Below are 24,165 nucleotides of genomic sequence, written 5' to 3'. Positions count from 1 at the left end.
CATGACCTGCTAAGGAAAGGAGGCAAAAAAACAACAACACACAAACCAAAAATCTTACACAGAACATGTTGAATTTCATCTTACAAGAAATACCTTTACATAGTTCAATATATAAAACTATGTAATGTTATTTGTTGTAAGTTCAAATATGTATATATAATTGTGTATCTGTATGTGTGTGTGTGTGTGTGTGTGTGTGTGTGTGTGTATATGTATATGTATATGTGTATATGTATATATATATGTAAATATGTACATACACACACACACACACACACACACATATATATATTTGTAATGAAGGTAAAACTGTGAGTTGATGCTCTTTATAGGTTTGTGGGTGGCTCTTAAAAGAGCCGTTGTGGGGAAGACATGAGTACGACTTCAAACATTACTCTATCGGCTGCCATGTTACTGCTCCCTCTGCTGAGAAGTGTGACATAAACACTTCCCTCACCCGGATTGCCTCTCTGGAGGAGTTGTTTGCCGCAACCCGACCCAGACCTGGCAACGGCAACTCACCAGCATTTCCTGCACCCCTCACAGCAGGTGCCTCTGTGCCCATCGAACACCTCATGAAGTTGTGGAGAACACATGTCGCCTTCACACACTTCTCTGCAACTTCAGGGTGGAGCTCGATGAGCCGCCGGTACATCCTCCACTGTGAGGAGAGGATGCCAAAGGCATCTTCCACCACCAGCCGGGCTCTGGAGAGACGGTAATTGAAGACACGCCTCTCTGGAGGAAGGGAGTGTCCAGGGAAGGGCCGCATGAGGTTCTTCCGCAGCGGGAATGCCTCATCAGCCACGAAGACATGGGGCAGGGGTCCTCTTTGTTCAGCACCAGGTAGAGACTGGTCAGGAGGCAGCTGAAGTGTGCCAGCCTGGAGAGCCTGTCCAAAGGCGGAGTTGGCCAGAATCCCGCCGTCACTGGTCCTGCCGTACCCCCCAACATCAATCACCCGGAAGCAATAGTTTGCATCCACAACTGCAAGGAGAACGATGGAGAAGGTTCCCTTGTAATTGTGGAACTGGGATCCTGAGTTGGGGGGTGCCTTTATCACCACATGCTTCCCATCCACCGCTCCACAGCACAGAGGGAAGTTCCAACGCTCCTGAAATTCCTCTGCAATGGACCTCCAGGTATCAGTGGTGGGCACAGCCATGTAGTCCTCCACAAGGCAGTCCCAGATGGCAGTCACTACCTGGGGGACAATCTTGCACACGGTGGCGACCCCAACCCTGAAGCTAGACGCGATGGTCCTGAATGAGTCCCCAGTGGCAAGAAATCTAGAAAACATTGTTATAAATATTATTAGAATAATATGTTGTCGTTAGAATATTATTATAAGTACACTGCAATAGTACCACTGTATTGACTTTAAAGGAAGCATAACTTAAAAATTAACAAGGATTACACTGAGTTAAAAACAGGACTAAATTAGGACGACACAGCAGAAAAGTATGAGTCAACCAGTGTTGTTAGGAAAACTAAGCATGTTTTCATTGTGTTAAAAGTGTAGTAACCATGTTTTTTTGGGTGTATTGATTACTATAAGCAAAACCATGGTTTTACTACAGTAACCATAGTTAAACTATGTTTTTTTTTAAAACAATGGCTATCAAAACCATGATTACTTTGTGGTTACCATAGTGTCACTACAGTAACCATGGTTTTACTACACTAACCATAGTTATTTTGTGAGTAATGTGGTTTTACTACAGTAACCATGTTTTTTACTGTAGTAAAACCATAGTTAATTTGATAACCGTAGTTTGACACACATTGATAGCATAGCGTACTCGCATACTGTATTTAATATATACATATACACTGTATTTTACATACATATACATTTACTAACCGAAGACAGATAGACAGGCGCTCCGCAGCTGGGATAGAGCGTCTGTAGTTGGTGTCCTGAAGGGTGATCCTCGCTCCAACGCGGGACAACAGCTCATCAAATTGGCCGCGAGACAGGCGAAAGTACCGCTGAAAGCGGCCGTCATCCAGGCGCAGCTCCTGGAGCAAATGATGATACTCGCCAAACTGCGTACGCCTCCGGATGGTCTCATGGACCCAAATACGGCGACGCTGACCTCTACGCCGCTGTTCTGCTCTCCAGAGCAAATACAACGCGGTAACTCTCTCGATAAACGCACGATTAACATTAGCCATCTTGAAAACAGACACTCGCACAGCAGTTGCCCCTCCCACAAGAAGCGGATTTTGCCTCTGACGCGCGTCAAGTTCTTGCTTTTTCCGCGCGTCTACTCCGCTCTACACGCGCGAATGCATTCAAAGTGTTCAAGCGCCAAACTAGGCGCGGTAGACGCGATTTTGACGCCCAAAACGCGTTTGGTGTAAACCCTGCATTACACCACAATGCACTGCTAACTCAAGTAATTTTGTACCCAACAAACAATCCAAATTAGCACAAAATGATGACGCACATCCATTGTACGCAACAAGCAAGACAAATCACGTGTGCGTCTAAATCTGGGCTCTCTTATCTAAATCACCCCCTCAGCAGGCCCATATAAACCTTTATTGTTGATTGCAGCCTGCCACATTGTCAGTCCTCCATCAAACCCTCTAAAGAGATCCGCCACACAAAGAAAAACAGTTCGCCAGTGCCAAACTGTCGTACGGTGCGTGCCGAATCATCACTCTTCCATTAAAGTCGCTCAGTAGTCGCACACCTCCGCCAATATCTGTACAGTGGGAATCCTCGCCGCTCCAACCACGCTGAACCGCCACGGGTCGGAAAAACGAGCCCATTCCGAAGCACCAGCGCACTAAGCGAAGACGGATTAGATTTGAAGGCAATTACGTGGCATAGACGAGAGAGCGGAGAGTTTTTGCAAGGCTTCCTTGATTTCTCCAGGGCGTTTGTTGCGTTTGGTGAGCCTGTCTTTCATGATGTAGCGTTCGGAGGGATTCGTGGCGAGGGGCTGATGATGTGTGTCATTAAACCCGGAGGCAACACGAGAGAGAGAGTTGGTGAGGAAGGAGGAGGATGGTGTTATGAAGACTGGGATGGAGTTTTTAGTGCATGCGTTGACTTTGCAAAGGAAGAACAAGCAGAAAAATATGACGGATAGTGCAGGGCAGTTCTGAAGGAGCTCTGAAACATGATGTTTTTCGAGAAAATTCATTATTTTCCCATCTCACTTGAGACGGGGTGATTGAAATGACTTTTGAAAGAGCTTCTTACGTCACATGAACATCAGCACATAACATGCTGGGGAATTTAGACCTCTTTGGAGTCCTGAGGGAGAAGCCAGTTGTAGAGCTAGCAAGACCTAGCAGACTTGGACTTAAAGGGACACTCCACTTTAATAAAAAATATGCTTATTTTCCAGCTTCCCTAGAGTTAAACATTTGATTTTTACCGTTTTGGAATCCATTCAGCTGATCTCCGGGTCTGGCGGTACCACTTTTAGCATAGCTTAGCATAATCTATTGAATCTGATTAGACCATTAGCATCGTGCTAAAAAAAACAAGGAGTTTTGATATTTTTCCTGTTTGAAGCTTGACTCTTCTGTAGTTACATTGTGTACTAAGACCGACAGAAATCAAAAATTAGCGATTTTCTAGGCCGATATGGCTAGTAACTATACTCTCATTCTGGCGTAATAATCAAGGACTTTGCTGCCGTAACATGGCTGCAGGAGGCGCAATGATATTACGCAGCTTCTGAAAGTAGTCCCCTTGGTAACTTTCAATAGCAGAGGACTATTTTCAGGCACTGCGTAATATTATTGTTCCTCCTGCAGCCACGTTACGGCAGCAAAGTCCTTGATTATTACGCCAGAATGTATTAGTAAGATTTACAGGAGCAACAGAAAGATCAGAGAGCTACACCTCATACTATTCTCATACACTACATGGCATCTGTCATATTCTCTTACCGCTATAACACTGATTGGATAACACAATACACTGCAGAGGCCATGTTTAGTTGTCTAATGTGCTGTTAACACTAGCCTATGTTTAGTAGAGAGCTACTTATGCTTGTCTAAGCTGGACAAACGTGTGCAAACCTATTTATTACATCAGCTTTATCAAAGGCTTGTGGATTTCTCTGTTAGATGTAATGTTTCATCATTAGGTGTAAGGGAAGATGGAACTAATGTTACATCTGGCTGCTCGCAAGCTAAATGCTCCAGGAAATGTTTTTCTTTATTTGTATAAGTGACTGCGCAATAGACACTGACTTGTCTGTCCAACCCTGGACGAGGAGTTTTGCCATTAAATTGGCTGTGAAAAGCTGCGAGTTCCTGCAGCGAAATGCGCTGCTTTGGGGCTTTCACTGAAGATTACTGAGATTCACAGAGATTTCCTCCTGTCGATCTGTCTTTCTGTCTGTGCTGTTCTGTCTTTCTCCATCTGTCCCTTAGTCTTAGTGGCAAATTCATAAAATGTATTGAGACACGAGATGGGCTAAAAGAGTACGGCGTATTTAAATTGAGCCATTGGCATAATTTTCTGTGTAAACATGCCTCCTTTTTGGGGTTTTTAGCGGCATCTATTGGTGAGATTGCAAATAGCAACCAATCTCAATTTCGAAATGCACTGAGAAGCTACGGTAGCTGCCCAGGACAAACATGTTGTCACCTGAGACAACGTAAGGATGAAACGCGCTTTGCAGTGTATGTAGATAAAAATGGCTTATTTTAACTCTTTCCCCACAAGCGTTTAAAAAAAAAAGTTGCCAGCCAGCACCAAACTTTTTTATGATTTTCACAAAAGTTTATTGCCTTCCAGAAAATTTTCTTCTATAAAAATATAAACAGTGTTGAGGAAAGTTACTTTTAAAAGAAATACATTACAATATTAACTCTTTCACCGCCAGCATTTTTTTAAAAAAGTTGTCAGCCAGCGCCAGCGTTTTTCATGATTTTCACCAAAGTTTAATGCCTTCCAGAAAATGTTCTTCTTCAAATATATAAACATACAATATACCAAATGAAAGAACAGACTCTCTGCTTTCAAACAAAAAAACCCGTTTCATCCTACCTTGAGTAGTTCTTTTGTAATCAGCTTTTGAATATGGGTAGGTTTCTGCAAAAACACCACATTTTGGGCAAAAAGCAGAGATAATTCCATTTTTGTGACAGACTTCTCATAGAGATCCCATTCAGAGCGATCTTTAAAACAGACACGGACATGCAGCAGCTTGCCAGAGGGCAATACTTCCGGGTTTAAAAAGTTGCGGAAGGGCGCCACCTGGTGGATAATAGCGGTATTGCAGAAAGACAGAAAACCTTGTCATTGGCTGGGAAGCGTTTTCTCTTGATTGACGAGATATCTCGTCAATGGCGGGGAAAGAGTTAAGTTACTTCCCAAAAAAGTAACAAATTGCGTTACTTAGTTACTTTTCATGGAAATAATGTTTACGTTACTTTTAAGTTACTTTTGCGTTACTTTTTCTTAGTTGGCTGAGGCTTGATCTCTTTTCAGGCCTTGCAGGTGTTTTTTATGATCGCAAAAATGTCAAGCTCTGGCCTGCCATCTCCGTTTCTGACTCAAACTGTTCCCGCTCAGGCGCACAGAGTGCGTAGTTCTGCGTTAATATGTTCAATGTAATTCATTACATTATTTTATTTTTTATTTAATTAATTGAATTAATTAAATTGAAAAGTAACGTGCAGTAACTCAAATATTCATGTGTACATTTATAAAGTAATGCATTACTTTACGCGTTACTTCAGAAAAGTAATATTATTATGTAATGCGCGTTACTTGTAATGCATTACCCCCAACACTGTATATAAACATACAATATATCAAATAAAAAAAAACAGACCCTTTAGTTTCAAACACCAAAAAGTTTCATCCTACCCTAATTTGTTCTCTTTTATCACCTCTCAAATATGGGTAGGTTTCTTCAAAAATACTACATTTTGAGCAATACTTGCATTTGTGTGAATGACTTTTGATAGAGATCAGATTCAGAGCGATCCTCAAAACATACACAGAGTTTGAACTGTTTGGGAACCAAGGGAATACTTCCGGGTTTTAAAAGTTTGGCAAGAGCGCCTCCTAGTAGATAATAGCAAAACTACGGATTGCCAGAAAAACTCGTCATTGGCAGGGAAGCATTTTCTCTTAATTGACGAGTTAACTCGCCAAAATGGCGACTTCCATGTAAGGGGACCCTCTTTATATGTAGATTAAAAGGTCTCGTTCAAAGGTAATAAACACATAACGGTTCATTATGAAAGGTCTTTGTACACCCCTGATAATATAGTTTTGTATATTATTTTGCATTTCTGTCAAGAGATCCTTCTAAAAATTACACACTGCACCTTTAAATATTAATATTGTCTAAAAAACTTCACATCCTATTATCTTATTCTCATGCTATGTAGCTTTCCTGTCTGGCCTGAAAAAATGTAAACTTCTCAATTGTGAAAGCCAAGCTCTCCATATTCAATTATTGCATCCCGATGGATCTTCTCAGAACACTCAAAGAATCAGATTAGGGATCAGAGACGATTGCCTGCCCGACACTGATAAGGTGATTACATTCGGTGCCCTGTCTATCTACATCGTCTTATTTTCTGAACATTTGCACTATAATGTCATCCTGGGAAGCAACGGTACACCAGAGCAGCTCAGCAATTTCTTTGGTTGGAGGATTAACATACAAGTCTTCGAATCATCTTTGTTCAGTGAAGCGCATCTTTCTCGTTCATGGAAACTAGATCTTAGCTGCCAAGATCCTAAGTGATGTCCAATCCTGAAGCACGACCCTGTGTCTGGATATGTGGGCATGTGGCGTCCCTGTTGGCTGGTGCAAAGCCAAAATGTGCTATGTTTGCCTTTCTTAAACTTTGCAAATGTCATATTTTTACTCGTTCCCTGTTAACCTGTGGATAGCCAAGCATGCATGCTTCATCTGTAATGAAGGAAGTATTAACTAATAGCCTCTCCAATGCCTCCAGCGTTTTTGATTGGCAACTCTGGCCTGTTTGCCAGCAGCATATGTGCATTATGGGATCTGTCTAATGATCCCAGTTCATGTAATTACACTGCTGTGTTGCTGTCGGTCATACTGTAGTTTGCCAAACTAGAGTTTTTCTAAGTGATTAAAAACATTATTAACCCTTATTAACAGATTTGATGTATTTTTACATCTTGCTGGGTCTCGAGGTTCCTACAGCAGTCAGCATGCCCACGCGGGCCCCGAACTGAGGCCTCTGCAGTCCCCTGAGCATCATATTGACCCCATATATGAGGATAGAGTATATCAGAAAGTCCCAATGAGAAGTTTGAGCCAGAGTCAGGCAGAAGCGCTCCCTCCAGGTCATACAGGAACCTACCGGAATAACACAGGTAAAATTGACATACCACACACGCCGTGTTTGAGTGTGTGTGTTAAAGTGTGTTAATCCCTTTGTAACCAAGTTTATGGATTTTTGCAGAAGTGCCAAATCCCTAGGGAGCATTCATACAAATCGGACACAGTTGTAACTCACAGAGCGGTGACCTCATTACAGTTAATCTTAGAGTTGGCACAGATCAGACATTTAGTGTTTATATTGTGTGTGTGCGTGCGTGCGTGTGCGCGTGTGTGTGTGTTTTCATGTGTCTTAACATATCACAATGAAGCACCTCACCAATCTTTTTTCAGCAGTGCATTGTTGTCTTATCTTGATTTTGGGTCAGGTAGCATGTTAATCTGATTAGTCTCGCCTCTTTGTTGGTGTTGTTTTTAGTCTTTAATGTGTTATTAGGAATGTGTACGGAACTCCCATAATCTAATTTTGGGATTATGAGCATCAAAGTTTGATTTCTCTAATTGATTTAACATTGATTTTAATCTTTGACATGACCCTGCTCAGTCAATATTAAAGGTGCAGTGTGTAAATTTTAAAAGGATATTTTGATAGAAATGCAATATAATAAAGATAACTGTGTTTTCAGTGGTGTATAAAGACCTTGCAAAATGACCTGTTTTGTTTTTATTACCTCAGAATGATACGTTTTTTTCTACATACACGGCCCCCTTACATGGAAGCCGCCATTTTGTGCCATTATGTAGCAATGCTGACATCGCCGACATGCGCGTCGAATTTCTGGGACGAAAATCAGTTTTTAACCTGCGTGTTACTTTAAAGGTGTAGTGTGTAACTTTTATAAGGATCTCTTGACAGAAATGTAATATATTAATACATAACTATATTATCAGTGGTGTATAAAGACCTTTCATAATGAAGTGTTATGTTTTTATTACCTTAGAATGAGACGTTTTTATCTACATACACAAGAGGGTCCCCTTACATGGAAGTCACCATTTTGTTTCTACAAAAACCCTTAACGGACAAACTTTTTTATCAAATTGTCTCCAACGATGACATGGTTGTCCGGTGGCGGCTACCGTAGCTTCTCTATGCGTTTCGGTGAACGGTGGACTGAAACGTTTGTTGAAATTTGGAACCTTACCACTAGATGTACTAAAATTTACACACTGCACATTTAAAATGCGTGTCATGTAATATCCACTTCTCGCCGCATGGTTGTAGTGTTTTTTACTAAATACTACAATAAATGCGTGAAGAATAACCACCAGAAGCGATTGATATTTTAAGTTTTCAGTCCTGAAGTGTTTTTATTTTACAGCAACTGTTTGAAAATTTGTGTCACTTTCAACCGGTCTGTGTGCTTCCGTTAGACTCGGGGCCTCGATGTGTGTAGATAAAAATGTTTCATTCTAAGGTAACAAACACATAACGGTTCATTATGAAAGGTCAATATACACCCCTGATAATATAGTTTTGTATATGATTTTGCATTTCTGTCAAGAGTTCCTTCTAAAAATTACACACTGCACCTTTAATGTAGAAAACAGTAAATCACAAAACAACGACTATAATAATCCAGTAATTAATAATATATTTTTGTATTTTTGTTGTGTAATTGCCATTTTAATGACTTTTTAATGAATTTTTGGATATACTAGAGATGCCATAAATACATTTTGTTTGTGCCAAGACATTTAAATCCAAGTAATTTTGGAATAGTGTTTCTCCTCGGATGTGTTTGATTACCTGCATCTGCCTTTGAAATAGAAATGTTGTGCAGTAATAACGCTACGAATAGGAAAGCTATTAGTTTAACTACATTTCTCAGTACTAGGATAATAGCATTGCCATTTATGTTGCATACCTATACTTATGTTGCTAAATAATGTGCTGTTGCTTTTCAGTAGCAAAATTATTTTGATGATTAAGTAGCGAGATTTGTAACTTTGCATGCGAAAGGGTCTCATAAAACCCCCTATGCAAAAATGTCCCCCAAATCTGTTTTCACCTGGCTCAACTGGGCAGATAAAATCTATATAGTCTTTTTTAATTGAGGTCTTTTGTGGTAATTTCTTAAGCTTGCTGCGGTTTTTAGTGACCTTTAAGAAGTGAAGCTTATAAAGTACCTCAGGGATTTTATTCCTTTTTAAAATTGTTGCCGCTGCCTAATGGTACAGCGGCATCAGCAGACTGTTGAAAATTACGCTCGCTCGCTCTCTCTCTCTCACTTTTTTGTGTGAGCACTCACATATCACAGCCTTTATTTGTTCGCCCCTTAAATGTTAGTGTTTTTAAAGGACAATGGAGCGCATTGGCTTGTTTAGGTAAACAAAACACAGCAAGGGCGGGTTGTTCACTATTTATTTTCACTATACAATTAAAGCAGTAGATGAGGCAATTAAATCCGTGTCATTGCAGTACTTTTCAGGTTAAAGCTAAAGGTTGGGAAGATGTGTCACATCCATAAGGTCGCCAGTGGCCATCTGACTGCTTCATTATTTAAACTAAACCTATTTGCACTGTGATTGTGAATGATCTGAATTGGAAGTGGTGCAATACAATGAGTTCCTCAGTCCTGTCTGAGCACTTTTGGTGTAGTTCACCCAAAAATGACAGCACTGTCCTCATTTCGATCGCAAATACAGTAGGGTGAAATCATCCCTGGCATATCAATTTTGTGTGCTAATAGAAAAGTTCATTTAAAGTTCATTTAAATTTGTGTCTGATCCTGTAGTTCATTTGGTAGAGCATTGAATTAGCAGTGTAAAGGTTAAAGGTTCGATGCCCAAAAAACACAGTACTAATTTGCATTCATGCATTTGGCAAATGCTTTTATCCAAAGCGACTTACAGTGCGTTAAAACTAAAATGCATGCCCCTGCAAGCACTGTAAAAATATTTATGAATGCAGACAGGCATATGCATACGCTGTGCTTTTCTCACTCTTTTGCACATTTTCATATGACAGATTAACGCCAGTCATTCAGACTTGGAGCGCTGCAGTCGCACCCTGATAATAAACAGGCATTTTCCCAGCTGTAGATTTGAGCTGTGGCTCACAGTGTCTGCGACTCCATAATAACATCAGGATGACATTGAGATGCCTAACACTCTCTCAATGCCTAACAAAGCCACACGAACAAAGCACTTCAAATCTAAGCTGTTGTGTGATCAAGGTCGACTTGCAGATGAAGATCCTGAGAGTGAAGAAGCAGTTTATGAAAGGTCGATAATGAGGATCTATGCAATCTGGCGTTTGATGCTCTCATTGACCTCGGTTTTTTTGACTTTGCTCTGTATTGCTTCTGCTCACTAAGCGGCTCATTAGACCTACAGTCGAGGTCTGGACATCAAAATATAATTCTGATATAGTAATGTTTCTTTTAAAACTTGAGTACAAGTCATTTGCACCTTTCCAGGGAGGGAGAGAAATTCACGGTTGTATTTTTGGGTGAAAGATGCTGTTGTTTTAGAAGGCTGTCTTGTCTGATATCTCCTGGTGGAAATGACTCCATCAGGGTGTTTTGGCACTGACACTATTATGAGAAGATTAGAGAGGGTATGGTGGACTGCACGGCAGTTTTCTCCTATAAAATTGTGTAGTGTTGCACAGAAAAATAATGGCATTGCGGATATTTTTCCTTTTGGTGCATTCATGATGACTTTGGTCCACACAACAAATAGAGTGGCTTGTTTTGAGTAACATTATTTCGAGCCTATTTGAGAATAGCTGCTGTTGTTTAAGTTGTTTGGTCGAATGCACAGCTTTGCAAAAGATAATTTATTTGACTCGTACTTGAACACAGACGTTCGGCGCGTGCGCATTGCAACAAAATGCAATGCATCTCTTGGGTTACATACAGTACTACATTCTCGCATATGTGTAAAAAGTGGACCTTACTTTGGCCTTAACACAATGGCAGTCAACTTGTTATTTTGTGTATTTGGTATAATACAATGTGTTAGTGTGGTTTATGGTTAAAAAACACTTTATTTTTCATACACCGTACATTTTTGTAGCTCCAGGTTTCCCTCTCTTTTTGAAATGCACTGATTCATGTACAAAACTTATCTATTTAAAAAACGCTGTGTCCCTGATTGGCCAGCTAATCTGTACGTTGCAGTGATGTGCGGGTTGATCCGAAATGAGCGGGTCACCCGCGGTTACAAGTCATCCAAAAATATTTGTAATAATATTCGGGTCGCGGTCGGTTGGGTCGTTTGAAATAAAGATGCCAATTAACTATTTAAACAATTACTACTAAAATGCGGGCCAGGGAGCGGGCCGGGTACAATATTTATTTTAATTTTTTTGCGGTCCGAGTTGCGGGCGGGTTAGTTGAAAACGTCGGCCGGGTGCGGGTTGTTTATACATTGAACTGCGCATCACTGGTACGTTGTGATTGGCCTGAATACCTCTGACGTCAGCCGGAAATGTGACGCTCCTTACCATGTTTGAAAGATTCGGTTACAATGCAATGCTAACAGGAGTTAACTTACAGGCTGTGAGTCCGAAGCGGTAGGAATTATAATAATGTCGATCTTGTCTACATCACCAATCCCAGGAAGTAAACTGTCGTCTACAATCCGTGCGTTTGTTATAGTCCAAGAAAAGAGATTTACGTTGGACTCACGTCATCGTTTACTTTGGGGTATGTAACTTTTGCATATTGTTAACATGTTGAACGATGATAGCAATTGGATTAGAGATATTGTTTACTTTTTTCTTTTACTTTTATGTATTGTTTTTTTTTTCATTTGACATTGCAGTAATGTCGCAACATCAATAAATTTCCCTAATGATCCTAAAGTTAAAAGTCTCTCTTCATGCAGGCCTAATGTTACATTAAATTGGTTAAAATTAGTGATGAAATATGACCTGGACATGTTACTGATGTCTCTTGACATTGATCTTAATACTGAATAATTTTACTTTAAAATACTTTAATATTTAAACTTAAGCATTATGCACTCATACACACACAGCCATTAACATTTGCATACCAGTCTCTCTGTTATCTGCATTGAACAAAAAAATTGTGTAAAATTGAGTATTAAATTCATTTAGTTATTGCAAACCATTGCAATATGCATATGGATATTTGCACAATTGTGATATTTTGCCAATTTCGATCAATTGTAGAGTATAAATTCAACATTAACCTAATAGCAATACCAATACAGTACATTATGATTCCTTTTATTGCTGGTTTTCTTTATACACCATAAGTCTGCCTGTCCAAGAATCTGGTATAATCTTACACAGAGCTCCAGATAATGTGAATATGATTAAACTCCTTACGGCCTTTTATTCTGCTGCCTGCACCGCTGAAGAAGCCCTCATACATTTTCAGCTCTGAAATCCTAACTTCATAAAGTTAATTAGGCTTTGTGCGAGAGGAACAGTGAGAGCTATGTTAAGAATGTGCTGAAAAGACTCATTTTAAAACCGAAAGAGGAATTAACCCAAGCTTGAGGGAAGTGCTCTATCAAACGCTGATGGGGCTTTTCTGTTCACGTATCCGTATTACCGGCTGCACTTTTTCAAAGAGAGTGAGTATATGGCTTTGCCATTACCAAAACATTGTGACTTTTCCATCATATGGAACTAAAGTCAAACAGGATGGAGCAGGATGACTAATTTAACACAAAAGGGGGCTATTTTGCATGAAACTATTAAGCCTATTCTTCTTTTTTACGGATTCCGCTTTGTATGTAAAACGAACGAGCTGTGATGATACGCCAATGAGAGCTGCTTCAGAAAGGAGAAATTAATCTAGGGCCTTGATTTTACCTCTGTGACTACGTTAGCATCCATTCAAGAGTCTAAAGCAGTAAAAAAGGCAGTGGAGTTCTGTCATTGCTCAACCATTGTGCAGTTTAAAAAAGAAGAATGTTCAGATCACTAGGCACTTCCACGGTCAATTGCTGTACATTGCTATTAAATCGATCCATTTGTCAACCACCAATGAAAACACTGTTATCGGACCATTAAAATACAGTCACTACACCTCTCCCATCTTCAAACATTCAAAGCATCTCGCCCAATGAGCTGCAACCTGACCTCATTTTTCCAAGTCGCCTTTATATAGCTGAGCCTTTTTTTTTTAAATAATGCAATTTTACTTTTTGCTGAGCTTTCAGGATTTATTAATTGCTCGCGGTACATTACACACACTGCACAGGCATAATTTATGGAAATCAGCATTATTCCCCATTGAGATGCGCAGACCTGAATATAGTAACCTGTTCCAGATATACTGTATCACTACATTGTAAACAAGATGATACACCTAAAATACTTCTGCTCAGGCTGTTATTTTGGAGATTTTCTCTTTTTAAGACACAGTGTCACAAGAGGAAGTAGAAGTTATGCAGCATAAAATTTGAATTTGTAAACATACAGAACCTATTTCAGTCCAGATGCTGAATTAAATATGAGAATCCTCCCCGATGTGTGATTCTTTTACCAATGCAATACAGCTTTACCAATATACCAATGAATCTATAAATATAAGGGTGTTCTATATAGTAGCTCAGATTATTTATTTTTTATTAATTACAGTTTAATTCAAACTAAAGATAGGTTGAGCTGTAATATACACTCACCTAAAGGATTATTAGGAACAGCTGTTCAATTTCTCATTAATGCAATTATCTAATCAACCAATCACATGGCAGTTGCTTCAATGCATTTAGGGGTGTGGTCCTGGTCAAGACAATCTCCTGAACTCCAAACTGAATGTCAGAATGGGAAAGAAACAACCGAGGTATGCAGCAAAGCATTTGTGAAGCCACAACACGCACAACCTTGAGGCGGATGGGCTACAACAGCAGAAGACCCCACCGGGTACTACTCATCTCCACTACAAGTAGGGAAAAGATGAACTGCCACTGCTTTCACTAGAATCGAGCTAGGCAGGCGTGGTTTCAGCAACCAGCCACCTCAGCTTTACCCACATCCCTCCTCTTTATCCTTTTCCGGTTATCCACAAGTGATTTTTGTTACTTTTGTTATTTAAGCTCAAATTGCGCTAAGTTGTTTCAGCTACTGCGCAGGTTACCAAACACCTCACATGACTCTGTATAGAGCCCCTCCTCCAGAGAGTGTCAATTTTTTGTGAATGTCGATTGGTTTTTCTGACTAGAGGGCGGGACTTCCTTTGCTTTAGCGGCCATATTGACCATTGTGTTTCCTTAAGTAACCATAATTCTGCTGTAAATTTTAGTGCCGAATTAATTTGTCCAGATTAAACGGAGAGAATGCAACAAACTTTTTGTAGCAACAAAGGTGTAATTAGTTATACCTTATTAAATGGTACACTGTTCTTTAATAAAAAATCATAAAAATAATGATGCACAAAATATCATTAGTTTCCTTGGCAGCACTTTCATTCCCATTAAACCTTATGGCTGGATTACAGTATGCGCAGATATCTTAATAACGTTTTATTTGGATTGGTTGGCTGTTAAACTTCTGGAAAAAAGAGATAATTAGCAAAGAGTGACAGAAAATGACCAGTTGACCAAGATAAAGTATTAAAAGGAATGAACTAAAGTACAAACATTGTCTTCAACACACACTGTGGCTCTGTAAGGGGGCTTGCACACCAAAGCTTGGCCAGCATATGTTTTCAACTGTTTTTCAATGAAAGCGTGGCTTTTTTTCAAAAAACCCAGCAGCCGGCAGTTTTTTCTACGCTAAGGGCCTGGACACACTAAAGCTTTTACGCCCGCGGCCGGCGCATGTTTTCAATTGATTCTGATGGAAACTCGAGTTTTTCAAATAAGCAAGCAGCTAGCGTTTTTTTTCGTGCTGAAAACCAGCGCTCTGGGTTTTTCGAGCTCAGCGCTCAGCCAACAGTTCAAAAATATAAAACGTTGAGTGAAAAGCTCTGCTTGTCAATGTCAGTTCTCACACGGCTGTCCAATTACAGTGAAGGAGGGGCGGGACATTACCACATCAACCAACCGGCTCACAGCTCAAGTATCAGAGCTACCTAAGCGCTCGGCTGAAAAACATCTGGCATTCGCCGTCCTCAAGGCGTTTTCAGCCACGTTTAAAAGTTTTAGTGTATCCAGCACCAAAAAGCCAGCCCTCAGCTGTTTATCCGTGCTCAGCGCTGAGTGCCGAGAGTTGAAAAATATTCAACATTGGATGAAAAGCTCAGCTCGTCAATGTCAGCTCTCACACAGCCATCCAATGAGTGGAAGAGGGGCAGGACAAATATCACAGCAACCAAAGCGCTAAGCTTTGAAGAATTGAAATAAATTTGTCTGGCGATATGTATAAAGGCTAGATGTGTTACGGCGGAGTCTCTAACGTCATCACCTGGCGGCCATCTTACCACAGGGCGCTCGCTTACTTGTAACATTGTGTTTTAATGATGCGTGTACTTTTAAATTACCATAACTTGCTCAATTTTCTACCAATTTTCAAACTTATCCGCGACCTTACATATTACGTTATCACCTTGAAAGGTCACGCAAAGGTCACCTTCAAACCATTAGGTTCTATTGAAGTCCACTATATGGAGAAAAATCCTGGAATGTTTTTCCTTTAAAATCGTAATTTCTTTTCACTAAAGAAAGAAATAAACATCTTGAATGACATGAGGGTGAGTAAATTATCAGGATTTTTTTATGAAAGTGGATTAAGTCCTTTAAAGTAAAATTGTCTACGTTTAAAAAGGTCCTAATATGTACAATTTAGGTATAGATACCAGTGTGTACCATTGAGGTACCAGTATGAACTCTTTAGATGCAAAGGGTACCTCCCTTGTGACAGCTAGGGACCACTTTTGAGCATTTTTTTCTGACAGTGTATCGTGAGGACTAAAGTACTCCAGCAGGTATTTATGCAACATATAGTAACAGATGCACAATTGAATGTGAACTTCTTCGACAGCCCATGAAATTGCAGCACATTAGCACTGCATACATCAGCTAAAGCACCTCATATAATGTTATCCAAATAACATGGTTGTCTCTATTGGAAAATCCTGGGTATTATGCTTTTAGGATAAACACAGTCTTGTGGCAGTCTTGCGTAAATTGCAGTGGGAGAGTAAAAATTACTTTATTACAGCATTTGATTCGTTTCTTTTAAGTAAACAGATTAGGCCAATTCAAGTCAGATGCCTCCGGTACAGCAAATGTCTCTTTATTGCAAATCTTTTTCCACACATCAAGTGACAGAGCAACAAATCATTTCTCTAATATTTTTTTGTTGAGTGGGCGTGACCTTTTGCAACGGTGTAATTTCACGCAGACGGAAAACATGTTAAGGAATGCAGCCTGGCAAAAAAGATTTGTTTATGATCACATTATACTGGAACAGAGCATTGAATCTAATGATGCCAAGACTAAGGAAGTGCTGGCTCTTCTGTTTCGTCTGAAAGGTCAGGTAATTTGAAAGAGCAGGCCATTATTAAACCTTTAGAATATTCAAAGCCTCTGCGCAGGAGATGATTAGAAATCTAAGATAGTGTTGTAGGGGGTGGGAGGTGCGTTTGCGCATGTTTGATGTGATTCATGAGAAACCTGATTAATTGAAAGAGTTTCCTATTCAACCTTTGTGCTGAACCAAATGCACTTAGCAATGTCAAGGTCATATTGTTTTGGATTTTTCTTGTATTTCTCGTATTTTAAAATGTGTTAAAATCACATTTTGTGTTTTTTAACTTCATCATTTTAACCAAACTCCTATTGTTGCCAATTTCTGTTCAAATGTTTAAAGCAAGAAGCTAAATTGAAGGATGTTTGTGGATAAACTTGTTTTTCCTTTAGCCTAAATGAGTGCACAAAGAATATGCCATTTTTTATTTTACTTACACCAATATTATATTTTTAAAGGTGCCATAGAATAAAAATCTGTGTTTACCTGAATAAATAATAAGAGCTCTGTACATGGTAATGACATATCGTGAGCCTCAAATGCGTTTGTTTTACTGATTTTTATGTAAACCTTGTGCATGCAAAACACCACTGAAAAACATGCCAATCTCAACATAACGCGGACTGTGATGTTGTAGTCGAGATGTACGCCACCAACGTTAAATTAAACATTAAATTATTACAAAGATGTTAATTAAAATGTTTACTAATGTGAGTGACTGATATGAGCCTCAGAGCAGAGCAATTAGAGCAGAGCTCAACATTATTATTCATGACCCTTACAAATAGGGCAAAATAGACCATTTTATTCAAAGGACAAATCCTAGGGTTGTAAAAACTTTTCTGGATACTTTTTGCACTTTACAGACCTTCTATGTAAATATCAAAGAACAATTTAAAGGATAAGTCCATTTTCTTACTAAAATCCAGATAATTTACTCACCACCATGTCATCCAAAATGTTGATGATTGACAAGAAAAAAAAAATCACTTTTAAACCACAACTTCTTATCTATCTCCGGTCCTGTGATGCACCAATGCGACCTCGCGTAATTGCGTAATGCCGTGGAAAGGTCCTGTGTTACATATAATGAAACGCACATTTGCGGACCATTTTAAACAATAAACTGACACATAGACATTAATTAGTATCATTCGACATACAAGTCGGAACGGTCCTCTTTCTGCACATTTGTAAACACTGGGGCGTAGTTTTGCATACGTCATCCGTGTTCTCTTGACGTGATGATGTATTGCGTGAGGTCACATGACCGGACCTAGACGAATAGTTGAGGTTTAAAGTGCATATTTTCAAAAATGACTATCGTTTCACTAGATAAGACCCTTATGCCTTATTTGGGATCGTTTAGAGTCCTTTGAAACTCAGTTGAAACTGAAATTTGATGAGAAAATTATCTGGATTTTTTTTTAAGAAAATGAACTAATCCTTTAACTTACTATTTCCATGCATTCTTTGGCACCTTTATGTCTTCCTGTAGTCAATAATTTTATCAGTTAAACTCTTTGAGTTCCACATGTGACCAATCACAGTAAATAAGTCTGTCTCAGAGATTAATCAGCCCATTACAAAATGGAAATTATCGTAATTTTGCTCAGTGTACAACTAAAACATAACTTTTTAGCATTAAACATTAATTCTGTGATCACTCGTTTCTACACGTTGTTTATTTGATCCTGTGTCCTTGTTGGGTTGGGTTATGTTGGAAAAACATCCGCCAAGGTATTCAGTCATTTATCTTGATTGGAATTTGATGTTTCTTCACTGTGAGTGGTCATGTGATTATTTTAAATACAATGGAGTCTGAACAGTATAATGATGCCTGATGAAGGTCATGCAACCGAAATGCTAATCAAATATTTTGGATACGGTTTTGCAATTATTGATAGTGTGCGGGATTTCTTTTGTTTTCTTTGTATTTTGACATTATTGGTCTTCTCTCTTACGCACCTATCCAATACCTTCAGGTGTGCAACGTTTATTGTTAATAAAAGAATGTTTGTAACAAAGCAGATGGGGGGTACAATTAATCTACATAGTAGAAAAAAATAGTAGCGTGAAAGTAAGTGGTGCCCCAGATCTGTTTTTTTTTAACATTCTTCAAATTATCCCCCTTTTTGGGTGAACTATCCCTTTAAAGCTGCGTTTACACCAACCGCGTTTGAGGCGTGAAAAGTCTAGTTTGCCGCTTGAACAGTGTGAATGCATTCAGAGACAAAATCCGCTTCTTGTGGGAGGGGCAAGTGCGTTGTCTGTTTGCAAGATGGCTGATGTTGATTGTGCATTTATCGAGAGAGTCACCGGTTTGTATTTGGTTACCTTACTATAGGGGGAAAATAAACGGCGTGGGTCGATAAACATTACGTGACTCAAAAGTGAAATGTGTATTTACAACTTACCAATGTCCTCACTGACACTCTTCCAAGCGAGGTCCTTTTTTCTTCCTGTCTCTATAGAAATAAGAACTTGTGTCGTATAGCTCCGGGTGACTGCTCACGGACAATATCAAGCGTTCCCTCATGTTAAATGAGTGACTCCGGGCGGGGCTCCCGCCACAGCAGCAAGCAGGCTCCTGATTGGTTAACGCGGCGCGAAAATCCGCCAAATTTCAAATTTTTTAACTCGGGCATCAGCTGCAAATTCGCGTCAAACGCAAAATGCACAAAAAGCACCCATTGCGCGTATCGCGCCAGATGCTCAATTCCCGCCATTCGCACAAACTACACGCGCAAATTGCGTCTACCGCGTCTTCACATTGACTTAACATTGAAATCACTCGCGCTTGACGCCTCTACCGCGGCTGGTGTAAACGCAGCATAAGACTGCTGTACGTTCTTGGTTTTACAATGTGAGCTCAAATATGAATGTATGTTACATTTGGACTGATTTCAGTTCAGTAAGATAAGGCACTGATTGGTAGAGAAAAGATGGTTGTAATTCAGAAGTGTCATTTAAACCAGCTTAATCGTAGACTGTATACGGTGTTAAAGGAAGCAGAAGACAGTAAAATGGTTTAGTATTTCATTTAATTAAAGCATTACACTGACAAAGCCTGTCTTCAGAAATAGCAGAATTTACTGAAGCACATTATCAGCTAGTGGTCCTTGTTAACAGCCTCGGTACAAAATTAATAAGAGAAACTGTCAACATTTCAGCTCGATATGTAGCTCAAGGGATGAGGTTTTACCAGCCATTGTGCAATTTTATTTTCAACAACTCTTAATGACAGAGGCCAGTCAGACTCTCTGTTTGTGGATATTGTCGAATTAACCACCGCTGGTATGAAAAACCGTCTGCGATAGCTATTAGTCTGATCCACAGAGTAGTTGACTGATAAAGTTGTACAGAAATATATTAGGTTTGATGCCTGAACTGACCGTTAAATTGTCTCACAGATGGAAAAGTATGAGAATCCTACTGCAAGTTGTTAAACACCTGCTTTATTGTGAGACACAGCGCATTTTATAGGGCCATTTATCATTTATATAGAAAATATATGCAGTCTCATATTACTTTCTGGTCCCGCGTTGTTTACAATAGGTGATGGCAAGTAATAGATAAGAAACGAGTTGGTTGTCGAGATTTTATGCGAGATGTTATCCATCCAGTGCGACTGTGTGTGTGTTGTATCTCACGTTGTGTTAGGGAAAGCCCTGTCTGTATACGTAGTGCTGTGTGAGGTCATGTATTGTACAACTTTTCTGATAAGATAAGCTAATAGAATCTGAAGGTCCCGTAAAGGTCATTTTCCCGAAGAATTGGGGCTGTGGTGGAGTGGCAGCTCTTCATAAAGATAAAGTCTGCGCAGTTGCACACATTTTGGGCAGTTTACCAAGAATGGATTGCTTCTACTCGTATTGCCTTTCATTGTAAAGCAGCGGTTGGGTCGTCTTATTGCGAATTACTATTGAAGTTATGTAAATCGGTTGCAAACACGCCCACAAAATTAGCACTGTTCACAAGCTGTAATTTCACAACGTTAGTTGCAATAGAAAAAAAGAGAGTTTGTAAATAAGGCTCAGTATATTGTGCCAATGTGTATGCTATAAACTCTTAGTTAAGGCTTGTAGAACCACAGAAATACTGTGTGCAGAGCAAAACTGCCCAGTTGAATCAAGAGGTATGCTTATTGAGCCTATTAAAGTGTAAAAGTCTGTCAAGAGATAGGTATGCATTGGAATTGCAGTCCATGGTTTGATTACATGAGGAATAGTTAATTAAAATACATCTCTATTTCAGTCATTCACTGCAGCAGTGTGACTATTTAATCCGTCAAGATCTCACACAAAGATTAAACAAGTCACATTGCTTTTTAATAACATACTTTATGTAATTAGTCTTCTTTTAACGGTGGGCAATTTGTATGCAGGTCAAGCTTCTGTGAATCAGATCAACAGGAAAATGTTATGATAAACCTTGAAATCTTCACATTCTTCACACATGACCAACGCCGACTACCTCCATCCTTTTATTGATTGTGATGGATGTGGAGTCACCTCATTATGTAAAAAACAAAACAAATGTACAGTTAAAGTTATCTGCGTTTGCAATGAGACTATGTAGAGGTGGTTATTTAATGAAAATGGCATTTCTTCCACACTGTAAAATATGACAAACGAAAACAAAATTAGGCATTTCTTATTACATTACATAAGTAATTACTTATGCAAATTGAGTAACATTAACTCTGTTGGTAGTAAGCAACAGTTAATTTACTAAATTATTATTAATAATGATTAGCCATTAGGAAAAATTACACATTACTTATTCAGGGAGGGTTGAAATAAAAAATGGTCAGACACAGGAGATCGCATAAAATGCTTTTTTACTGATCAAATAACATTTTATTTTTTTAAACATTTAAAACAAATTAATTTAGGTACAAAATAACCCCTTACAATATATTTCAAGAAATATAACATATCATACTGTAACAATATTGACAGGAGTTAATATAATCTATACTACCTTATCAATGCAAGCCGAATCTGATCCAGAAAATGCAGCTGATCGATCAACTTTGCCAGTGAGGTAAGGATATTAAAACATTAAAACCATGTCTGCATTTGTGATCGTAGAAACGACTAACAACAAGGGCTACTCTACACTGCCCAAAACTTTAGTTTGATGGTAGTTCATGGTAGTAAATTCTTTAAATATGAAAACATAGTCTTCTTACAGGCTGTGGGCCCTATTATACACCTGGCGCAATGCTTGACGCATGTGTTTTTGCTAGTTTAAGCCTGGCACAGTTATCATTTTTCAACGCTACGTTATTCAAATGGCAAATGCATCTGTGCTAATTTTTTTGAGGAAGTAAACTGTTGCCTACAATTTGTGTGTTTGTGCAAGAAAAGAGATTTACGTTGGAAATGATAACTCGCGTCATCGTTCACTTTGGGATTTGTACGTTTTGCATTTTGAAAACACAAGCAACACACTTGACACTCTGAAGACTTATTTTGAATTTGCACCCCTCGGATGAGCAGTCACGGGACAATGGAATGCTCATTACTGTGCATGGAAGTCCCACCTTCCAGGTAAAAGAACCAATCCAGACAGCAGACGACTCCAGGCCAGATCTGGATCCGCACCGGATCTGGGAATTATCAATTAATAAAGACTGACGATTCTCTGGGAGAGGCGCTTGCCAACCCCTATGCATGCCCAGCAGTTTTAGCACAATTTGAGCTTAAGAAATAAAAGTTTTGGTGCAATTGATGTCAGGTTTAAGTGTTGGTCAGAAAAATTTTGGTTTTAGCACCTGATTTTAGAGATATCTGACTTTCCCCATTCAAGTACAATATTGCATGACTAAAATAATTGCCCGGAGGTGGTGCAAACATGGCGGCCTAGTGGGGTGACTTCTCTAAAGGGAATTTGATACAGTTTGTGATCAAAAGTCAATATAGTCAATATTATTGACGATTTTAATATGAACTAAAATATAACTCATCAAATTAACCTAAATCCAGATTATTTTAGCTGTACAATCTACATTCGTTTTACAGCTCCATACTCTTAATGTATTTAAAAAAAAAAAATTATTGCTTTTAAGGTAAAACACACCTGAGAACTCCATCAATGTTAAACTGTTAATGAGAATTATTAAAGATAACTTTCTCCAAGACCTTTTTATAGACTTTGTTATCTCAACAAAGCACAAATATTGCTTTCAGTCTAATGTAGATCTGTCTGATTTGGTTAATGTAAAATCTTCACATTACAGTCCGTCAGCTTCTCATTACCTGCCAGCACAGGAAGTCAAATTCGATCCTTCAACTCCAATCCTCCTGTTTTTCTCTCTCTTCATGCTTTTTCGTTTAAACCAGTATCTATTAATCTTACACTCTGCTTAATTATCATTAGCCTACAACGAGCGAGTTCAACACTTTCTCCACTTTCTCTAAAGAGTCATGGATGGTCGGTGAAGATACATTGAACCTTTTTTCCCAGGGTGCACTTTGTGGTTGGTGACTAATGGTGCTGTTTTATGGCCTCGCCGGCACTGTTATGGTAAAGACTCAGAACCCTGCCATTGATCGTCTTGCTGTTCAAATTTATGAGACACTCGACTGGCTGTCTAGCAGACGGCATCTGCCACACTGCCCTCGTATTGAGCGAAACAGACCTCGCTGTTATATAGCGGACATGGATGCCGTTAAAGTGATCTAGTTTTGGAAGCAAGACTGTAGTTTGCAGTTGCAGGTGCTACTGTTGAGGTACATTCAGTCAGACTGAATGGAGATCAAAGGGAATTACATGATCTGTGATCTTAGCTCTTGAATGTGGGTGCATGATCCTGGTTGCACTGACTATCTGTCCATGCAGGTGGATAATATTTTTTTATTTTTCACAATGCACATAAGGGTGATTCTTATGAAATCCAGACTTTAAAGGTGTCCAGCATCAGATTTTTTTTATAAAAAGCCATTGAAGCCAATTTTATAAGATAAAGGTCTGAACTTACTATAACCATTATTTTTACAGGACTTAAAAAATATTTCCTATAGAATTATTTAAATTTTTTAGATTATCATTATAAAAAATATCATTACCGCAACATATTACATTAAATATATGCATTTACAAACTCATGTTTCGGTAATGAGAACTAAAAAGTTGTCTAGGTACTATGACAAACAAAATTTCGACTTTTATCTGGAGAAAAAAATAAGAACTGCTTACCTGGTTGCCATTTTGAGTGTCACGGTCAATTATGTCCCTTCCAACAATTTAAAAAAAAAGTTAGTTCCTTGAGGGCTTGAACAATGATTGAAAATTGTTGCGGAGGATGAGAAAATTTTTCTTAGACACATTTATATTCCTTATTATTGTCTCTACATTTACCAATGATCACCAAATACCACAAGTTTCTTTACTGTTAATGTTTATAGTATAACATGCACTGAAGCTTTTTATTTTTAGATTTTTTTA

The 24,165-nt window shown here is 39.0% G+C and overlaps 2 protein-coding genes across 5 annotated transcripts in view; one reads left to right on the top strand and one right to left on the bottom strand.

The window, feature by feature from the left end:
* Nucleotides 1-24,165, top strand: part of ctnnd2a (catenin (cadherin-associated protein), delta 2a) — a 341,772-nt gene that overhangs the window by 179,061 nt on the left and 138,546 nt on the right. Inside the window, exon 8 of one of the 4 annotated variants that reach the window (XM_073864207.1) lies at nucleotides 7,128-7,345. The exons of 2 other annotated variants lie outside the window; for them this stretch is intronic. In XM_073864207.1, coding sequence (XP_073720308.1) covers nucleotides 7,128-7,345 — 218 coding nt within the window. Of the gene's footprint in view, nucleotides 1-7,127; nucleotides 7,346-24,165 lie in introns of those variants that run through there. One more of the 4 variants, XM_073864206.1, reaches the window with a different exon arrangement.
* Nucleotides 254-2,364, bottom strand: LOC129447512 (uncharacterized). The gene is made up of 2 exons (XM_073864208.1): nucleotides 1,865-2,364; nucleotides 254-1,289 (listed from the first exon to the last, which is right to left on the bottom strand). Exons 1-2 carry the CDS (start codon nucleotides 2,176-2,178, stop codon nucleotides 392-394), a joined length of 1,212 nt encoding a protein of 403 aa, XP_073720309.1. The 5' UTR covers nucleotides 2,179-2,364; the 3' UTR covers nucleotides 254-391.

The sequence above is a fragment of the Misgurnus anguillicaudatus genome, chromosome 25 (genome assembly GCF_027580225.2).
Source record: "Misgurnus anguillicaudatus chromosome 25, ASM2758022v2, whole genome shotgun sequence".
NCBI classification, from domain to species: domain Eukaryota; kingdom Metazoa; phylum Chordata; class Actinopteri; order Cypriniformes; family Cobitidae; genus Misgurnus; species Misgurnus anguillicaudatus.
This window is presented reverse-complemented; position numbering and strand designations above follow the sequence as displayed.